The following is an 8,835-nucleotide window of genomic DNA, read 5'->3' as shown; positions in this document are numbered from 1 at the left end:
TTTATAACATACTAAAAATAAGAATTTAATTAGGAATTTACGTAATCCGATAAGGCATATAATGGACGAATAGATTAAACTATTTTGTTTTAATATATTTAAAACTATTGTGATGCGTTTTATATAATAAAAATACAATTTTACATTTAATATCCTACAATATATATATATATATATATATATATTTAAATTTTTATAGCATACTTGATACTAAAATAAAATATGAGTTCTTATCAATATCATAATTATCTCTAAAAAATAATTATATTAAATAAACGAGTTATTTCATGTCTTATTAAATTAAGCGAGAATATCTAATTTAACTCTTATTTTTAATGTGTCGTAAATGAACTAGCCCTTTATTAAGAAATATTTAAGTCTTGGGAGTAATTTCATTTGACAGAATGCTGCATTTCTTTCTATGATGTTTTAACAGTAATACATACTTAAATTTGATTTGAGGTTATGCAACATACACACATATATATATATTTTGCAATTGATCATTTTTTTTTTCCTTCAGGATTGTTTGTGTGTCAATATAATCTCAATTACATGTTGGATATTTTCATTTCACGGATGCATCAAATCAAAAAACAACAGTTACTTTGACATATTTTTCCCATGTGTGTGTGTGCGTCTTTGTGTGTCTTGCCAATTGGTGGTAATTGGATAAAGAAGAATGCAAAATTTTACCAGGAGCCATGTACCCAATTGTTCCTTTCATCCCAATGGAACAAGTTTGGCCTTCAGAAGAGTAGCTGGTTGTTTTGGTAAGGAACCTTGCTAATCCAAAATCACCAACATGAGCTGTCATGCCACTATCAAGAAGAATATTACTTGGTTTTAAGTCACAATGAATGATTGGCACTTCACAATGTTCATGAAGATAATTCAGTGCATAAGCCACATTAATTGCAATATGAAGTCGTTGGAGAAGATTCAGAGTCCGTGAATGATCAATACCACTTTCTTCTGGATGCAACCACATTTCCAAACTTCCATTTTCTATGAAATCAAACACTAGAGCTTTGAAATCAATACTAGAGCAGCATGTCAAGATCTTTACTAGATTTCGATGTCGAAGAAGCTCTTGGAATCTCCATGTTGTTGAAGATTGAGAACCTTTATAGCAACTAACTTGTCTCCATGCTGAAGTAAACTTCCTCTATATACTGAGCCAAAACTACCTTGTCCAATTAAGTTTTCTGGAGAGAATCCTGCAGTTGCTTGGAAGAGTTCCTTGTATGAAATTTGAAACAGCTTATCTGCAATAAAAGGCATGGAAGGAGGATTCTTTCTCGACTTTCACGGATAGAAAACACAGAGGCAGGTTATTGTCATGAAGAACACAATTGAACTGACGGTTGTGACAAGGATTATGATTGTGGAAGTCTTTTTCTATTTCTTTTTTTGGATAGGACATGGTGGCAGCTGCAGTTCAGGGATCCCCCCACAAAGCTTACTGTTTCCAACAACTGAAAATGCCATTGCATTTCCAAAACCTCCTTTTTTTGGCACTTCACCTTCAAAGTTGTTGAAAGAGAGATTGAAATATTGTAAAACCGAAAGGCTCTCCAGATCTTCTAGAATCTTTCCTGACAAGTTGTTTCTTGACAGGTCTAAGTGTTGGAGACCTCTCAAGGAAGCAAAAGATGAAGGAATAGGTCCTTGAAGAGAGTTACTCTGCAAATTAAGGATTTCTCAACTCAAACAATCACCTATTGTCTCAGGAATTTTGCCAGATAACTTGTTCTCTGAAACATCTAATGCATGAATATTTTTCAAGACGCTAACTTGGGCGGGCAAGGAACCTGTCAATGAGTTCTGTGATAAGTCGAGAAGTTCTGATGGAGAGAAGAGACCAAAGATCTGTTGGGGTATGATACTTATTTTGTGAAATATCCAACCGTTTCAGGAATTGGATGTTCCCAATACTAGAAGGTATTTTTCCTTCTAATTTGTTTTCATCTAAATGAAGCTGATATAGCTGGGTGATATTACCTAGGGATGTTGGGATTTCACCAGACAGTAGGTTTCCTCCTAAATCCAATAACTGCAGCTTTCCAAGCTTCCCAAAAGAAAAAGGAATAACACCAGAAAAAGGTTTATCTCCATGGCTAATTCGTACAAATTGACAAGATTCTCAACCCCTATTAGGATTTTACCTGATAAATGATTCCTTCCCATGCCTAATACATAAAGTGTAGACAAATTGGCTATAGAGGTAGGTAACAAGCTAACAAAATTATTTGCACTAAAAAATAGAATTTTTAGATTGCTGCAGTTTGACAAAGATGTTATGAAATTAAAATCTTGACTCGTGCTATTTCCCAGAAAGTTGTGCCCCAAACTAAACCGCTGAAGATCATTCAAATTTCCCAGATTGGTAGGAACTTGTCCTGTGAGAAAGTTGCGAGAGATGTCTAGATCTTGAAGCTGAGAAGCGTTGGCTAATGAAACAGGAGCGCTTCCATGAAACTGGTTGCCACCCATGGTAAGTTGTTGCAGGTTATGAAGAGTGAGGCCTAGGTTCACTGGGAGACTACCACTCAGTTGGTTTGACGAAGTATAAAAGAGACTGATAGATGAGTTATTATAAAGGGTGGGAGGGATTGTACCACTTAGATTGTTGAAGTTGATCACAAAGATGGTTAAACTTGTTAATTGTCCCAATTCGCTTGGAATATTTCCATGCAGATTATTAAATCCTACGGAAAAGACCTTGAGAGAGGAAAGGTTTCCAAGGGATTATGGGATCTCTCCTGTGAGATAATTTGTTCCAAGCCTAAGTGTTACAAGCTTCTTTAAAGAGCCCAGCTCAGCAGGAATTTTTCCCTCCAGCCTGTTTCTTATTAAATTCAAAACCTTGAGCTCTGAGGAGTAGGTGATTTTGAGTGGAATTTCTCCGCCTAGTGTGTTGTTTGACAGGTCAATAATTCTCAATCTAAATAGGCGACCAACTTCCGGGCGAATTTCACCATAGAACTTGTTGTCAACGAGGTTGAGGCACCTTAAGAAAGTGATATTTCCCATATATGGAGATATGGTCCCAGACAAACTAAGCCCCTGCATATTTAGTGACACAAATCTTTGATGTTTGTGACCACAAGCAACCCCTCGCCATGAGCAGAAGTTGACAGAGTCATTCCAGGAGCTCAAGATTCCATATGGATCATTGCCAATCTTGGCTTTGAACTGCAGAAGTGCAAGTATGTCAGTCTCATTTCCCATTTTACTGAGAGAATTGGCAGGTTGCAACAATTGTATGCTAATAGAGATCAAGAAACTGAAATGAACATGAAGAATTGAAGGCCAAAGGTTTGCTAAGTGTATGGTGGGAAGTTCCATTTCTATTGGATTGATTGTGCACGGATGAAATGTCAAGTATTATGGGTAAGTATATGTCTGAATGAGCAATGGTAAACATTTGTTAATGATCCATCGGTGCATTATCTTTCATACAAGGTCAAATGCGGTTAGTGCAAGATATAATGATTATAGGCTATAATGAAATTAGTCTTGACATATGAACCAGGGCCAGAATTAGTGCTCTTATCAGTTTGTTGATTAACTAGGGCGTTCCTGTAAAATTAAATGAAAAAAAAACCCACCTTCACTATTAAAACATTTACTTTGGAATTCCCAACAGATTTGGCTGTAAATTATGTTTCTCTCTCCCTCTCTCTCTCTCTCTCTTTTACTGAAATTCCATTTCTATTGGATGGATATATTATGATAAATGAGATGCGAGAATAAGTTAATAGAAAACTAGAGCTTTGGAGAAGTACCCTAGAGTCAAAGGGCTTTAAGTTAAGTAGAACAAAAACATAATACATGCATTGCAAGTTCAATGAAAGCCGAACTGATGATAGGGAAGGAGTTAGCTTGGATGGAGTGGTACTGTCCAAAGTAATCACTTTAAATATCTCTGCTCAATCCTTCAAGTAGATGGGGGATGTGAGGAGGATGTTAGTCATAGGATTAAAGCCGGATGGTTGAAGTGGAGACGTGCCACGGGAGTTTTATGTGATCGCAAGATTCTCAATAAGTTGGAAGGAAAATTTTATTGTACAACCATACGGCCGACCATATTATATGGTAGTGAGTGTTGGGCACTGAATGAGTCATATATGTCTAAGATGAGAGTTGCGGAGATGAGAATGCTAAGGTGGATAAGTGGTCATACTAGACTAGATAAAGCCCATAATGAAAGTATTTGAGAAAAGATAGGAGTGGTGCCAATTGAGGATAAGTTGAGAGAAGGGAGATTGATGTGGCTTGGTCATGTGAAGTGCAGACATATGAAGGCTCCAGTTAGACAAGTAGAGCACATTAGATTAGAGGATAGAAAGAAAAGAAGGGGTAGACCTAAACTGACTTGGAGGAGAGTAGCACAATATGACCTAGAAGCATTACACATTTCCGAGGATTTAACCCAAAATTATTTAGAGTGGAGAAAGAAAATCTATATGACTGACTCCAAATTTTTGGGATAAAGGCTTAGTTGAATTGAGTTTGATGTATTATGATAAACAGAATGAAATTTCTTGTGCTGAATTAAGCGTGAGAAGTGGGTTATATATCTATAGAATTAATTTCTTATACCTGTATAATGTTCTATTATACAAGTGCTATTATTGTTATACTCATTTCATATAGGCATTTTAGGGTAGTTTTGCATCCATTTTTGTCCTTATATTTTAGTATATTTTATGTTTTTAGCTTTATTTTATCTTATTTGTTAATTTTAGATACTTTATATTTGATTTTTGTAATTTTGTTGTTTTTGATAGGATTTTGTGGCAAATCGAAGATCAATGAGTGCAATAAGAAGTGATTTGAAGAAATTTGGAATCCTTTAAGCATGGAGGAAAGTTGAAAAAAATCAAGCCTTGAAAGAGCAAACCAGCCGAAATTTGCTTGAGACTTTGTTTAAGATCATGCTTAGGGTAAAGCGGTAGTGCTTAAGGTGCAGCACAAGTCAAGCATGAGCAGAAAAGTCCATTTTACTCTAAGTTTGCCGAGATTTGCTGAAGGTCTGCTTAACCTTAAGCAGATAGTGCGACCAGAAGTTGAAATTTGCTAAGAAGCTGCTTAAGGTTAAGCCGAACCCTAAGCAGACTGCCCAGAACGTGAAAGATGCTGCTGACTTGGACAATTTTACACCTCATTTCCTATCCACTCCTTGGCCCTTATTTACTTTTAGGGCAACTTTTTGGGACGATATAAATTCATCATTTCCTTATTTTTTGCCACAAGAGGAAAGAGGGGAAAAACAAAAAGGAAAGAAAATTTAATAGAGAGAGAGAGGAGACGCCATTTTCTCTTAGAGGAGGAGCTGCTGCATCAGTTTTGGAGCTCCAGAAACCAAAGACTTTGGTTCTTCCACCTGGGTTTTTCTATTTCAGTCCTCTTATCATGTTTTTCTTTACTCTTCCATTAATATTTCTTGTAAATACCATCATGAGTGAGTAAACTCTTTAGATTTCAGAGTTGGGAAATATGTTTTAGATTAATTTGTGGATTTGGACTGGGTATTTCCTTATTTTACATAAATATGAGTTTTGATTCCTTCCTTGTGTGCTTGATTTACTTGCCTAATGTTGGTACCCATTGGGTATTGTGTTAATCTTTGATTGAAAGACCGAAAGGTGAAAGTCATTGATAGATAATCAAGGATTGGAACTTAAAATAACCTAGATTTAGAAATAAACTAGGATTTTAAGAGGAATTAATTATTGGTTACAAAACTTAATGGGTTTTAAAGTGATCAAATAACATACGAAAGTAGGTTTGGTTATTTTAGAACACACTTTGGTTTGCTTGAAAAAGATATCAAAGGAATTTAGAATCAATTTCCTTCAAACTCTATTTTTCCCTAAAAATTGGAATGCCCAAGACAAATCCCAATTAATTTATGCATAAACCTCAACTCTGGAATCACTTTTACCATAATTAGACTTTCATTTAAATTACCCATTGTTGATTTAGTTTAATTGCGAACTAGAATTAGAATTTATTTGTTTGCTTCTTACCCATTTCAATTAGATTAATCAATTTTCCTTGCTCATTTACATTTACCATTTATTCATTAATCAATAGCCCAAATAATCGCTTCATTCATAGTTTGGTAATCAAACAGCAAATCCTCGTGGGAACGATACTTGATTCATCACTTTATTACTTGAGACGACCTATATACTTGCGGATAAGCCCCATCAAGTTTTTGGCGCCGTTGCCGAGGATTTGATTTTTGTTTGATATTGAACAATTGTTTGTTTGGTTAATTTGGGCATTTTATTTTATTTTCTTTTTACCATTTTACTTTGAGAATTTATTTATTTTGTTTTTCAGGTGCTTTATTTTATGAGAAGGACAAAAAGTGAAGAAATCAATTTATTCTTTGACCCAGAAATAGAAAAGATAGCAAAAGCTTTAAAAGCAAAATCTAAAAGGAGAAAAGCTGAAATTAAAGCTCAACAACAACAAGAAAGAGCACAAGAGCAAGAGCAATTACAAGAAGAAATGGCCAACAACAATAACAACCGCTCTGTGAAGGATCATGCCTATCCTAACATTGGAGATTTCATGCCAAGTATCACAAGACCAAGGGTAGAAGCTAATAATTTTGAACTGAAGCCTGCACTTTGTCAGATGGTACAACAATCACAATTTGGAGGAAATCCAAATGAAAGTCCACATGTGCATCTAGCACACTTTCTTGAGATCAATGATATGTTGAAGATAAATGGAGCTTTCTGATGATGCAATTCGATTCAGATTATTTCCTTTTTCTCTGAAGGACCGAGCTAGAGAGTGGTTACATTCTTTGCCACCGGGTTCTATCACAACATGGGATGAACTTTCTCAAGCATTTTTAGCTCAATATTTTCCACCAAGCAAGACAGCTAAGCTAAGAAATGAGCTGACTTCTTTCAAACCTAGAGATGATGAGAGCTTGTAAGAAGCATGGGAGAGGTATAAGGATTTACAAAGGAGATGTCCACATCATGGGATTTCTAAGTGGATGCTTGTTCAACACTTTTACAATGGAGTTTCACCAGCTATTAGAAGTACAATTGATGCATCTTCTGGAGGTGATCTTATGGAAAAATCTGAAGATAAAGCTTTTTCTGCTCTTGATAAAATTGCTTATAACAACTACCAATGGAGTTGTGAGAGCAATGAGATCAAGAAACCAGCTGGTATGTTTGAGCTCGATGCCATGAATATGATTAATGCTAAGTTTGATGCTTTGACAAGGAAGATGGACAAGCTAAGCATGAAAGTAGATTCTTCAGCTGGAGGTTCTAGTAATTCAGTAGAAGTTGGAGCTGCAAATGTTAATTGTGCAGCAGATTTTTCTGCACTTAATCAAGATTTTTCAAGTGAGCAAGTGGATTATGTGGGGAACTACAATCAAAGACCAGGTGGTAACTCATTTTCTGCAACTTATGGTCCAGCATGGAGAAACCACCCCAATTTCTCTTGGGGAGGTAGACAGGGGCAAAATCAGAATTTTCAGCAACCTTCTGGATATCAACAAAATCAGAATTTTCAGCAGAATAGAGGTCCTCCTCCTAGAATTTCTAAACCTCAAAATGCACCTGCTCCACCTCTACCACAACAAGCACAACCAGATAAGACAGCTAGATTGGAAGCTATGATTGAGACTCTACTTGTGAGCCACCAAAGTCAACAAGAAATGATTTCTCAATTAGCATCTAAAGTGGATCAAATGGCAACACACAACAAGATGTTAGAGAATCAAATAGCTCAACAAGCTAGCTCTTCAAGTAACAAAGCATTTGGGAAGCTCCCTAGCCAGCCAGAAAATTCAAGGGAGCATTGCAAGGCTATTACATTGAAAAGTGGAAAAATATTGGAGAATGGAGATAAAAAGATTGAAGAGAAAATTGAAGAAGAGAAAAACAGAGAAGGAGATGAACAAACTGAAGCTGAAGTTAGAATTGGAGCTGAGAAAGAAAGTTCAGTGGAAGAAAAAGGAAGTAAGGAGAGGGAAAGCAAAGAAGAAGAACCAAAATATATTTCACCTAAAGCCTACATGCCGCCTTTACCATTCCCACAAAGGTTTCAGAAAGCAAAATTAGATAAACAATTTGGGAAGTTCTTAGAAGTATTGAAGTCTTTGCATGTGACTATTCCTTTCACTGATGCCTTAGCACAAATGCCTTCATATGCTAAATTTTTGAAGGAGATTTTATCTAACAAGAAGAAATTGGAGGAATTTGATACTGTAGCTCTCATGGAAGAAAGCAGTGCTATTTTGCAAAATAAGCTTCCACCCAAACTGAAAGATCCTGGAAGTTTCTCCATACCATGTCACATTGGGGATATCAGTATAGATAAGGCTTTATGTGATCTTGGAGCCAGTGTTAGTCTGATGCCATTGTCTATCTATGAGAAAGTGAAGATTGGAGAAATGAAGCCTACTACCATTTCACTACAGTTAGCAGATAGGTCTATTAAATTTCCAATTGGGGTAATTGAGAATGTTCCTCTGAAAGTTGGAAAATTTTTCATACCAGTGGATTTTGTGGTATTGGAGATGGAGGAGGATGTACACATTCCTATTATTCTTGGTAGACCTTTCCTTGCTCTTCTTTGTTTGTGATTGATGTAAAAAATGGGAGGCTTACATTAGAAGTTGGGGAAGAGAAAGTTGAATTTAATTTGTTTCAAGCAATGAAAAAGAAAGATGATTCAAATTCATGCTTGAGAATTGATGTGATAGATGAAGAGGTCAGAGAAGTGCTTAAAAAACAACATCCTAAAGACCCCTTAGAAGTTTGTTTGGTTCATAACATCAAA

At 35.9% G+C, this 8,835-nt stretch overlaps 1 protein-coding gene and 1 non-coding gene across 2 annotated transcripts; both read right to left on the bottom strand.

Moving 5' to 3' along the window:
• Window positions 1-589: 589 nt before the first annotated feature.
• On the bottom strand, window positions 590-2,496 carry LOC131177009 (putative receptor-like protein kinase At3g47110). The gene is made up of 6 exons (XM_058142019.1): window positions 2,360-2,496; window positions 2,005-2,120; window positions 1,722-1,847; window positions 1,467-1,637; window positions 1,191-1,268; window positions 590-1,125 (listed from the first exon to the last, which is right to left on the bottom strand). The coding sequence occupies exons 1-6, from the start codon at window positions 2,494-2,496 to the stop codon at window positions 590-592; spliced, it is 1,164 nt and encodes a 387-aa protein (XP_057998002.1).
• A 4,417-nt stretch (window positions 2,497-6,913) lies between these two features.
• On the bottom strand, window positions 6,914-7,020 carry LOC131177019 (small nucleolar RNA R71). Its single transcript, XR_009146763.1, has one exon. It is a non-coding gene; the product is annotated as a small nucleolar RNA R71 (small nucleolar RNA).
• Between the last annotated feature and the right edge of the window lie 1,815 nt (window positions 7,021-8,835).

Source organism: Hevea brasiliensis, unplaced genomic scaffold (genome assembly GCF_030052815.1).
Source record: "Hevea brasiliensis isolate MT/VB/25A 57/8 unplaced genomic scaffold, ASM3005281v1 Scaf31, whole genome shotgun sequence".
NCBI lineage: Eukaryota > Viridiplantae > Streptophyta > Magnoliopsida > Malpighiales > Euphorbiaceae > Hevea > Hevea brasiliensis.
Note: the sequence above shows the minus strand (reverse complement) of the source record. Positions and strands in the feature narration are given on the sequence as shown.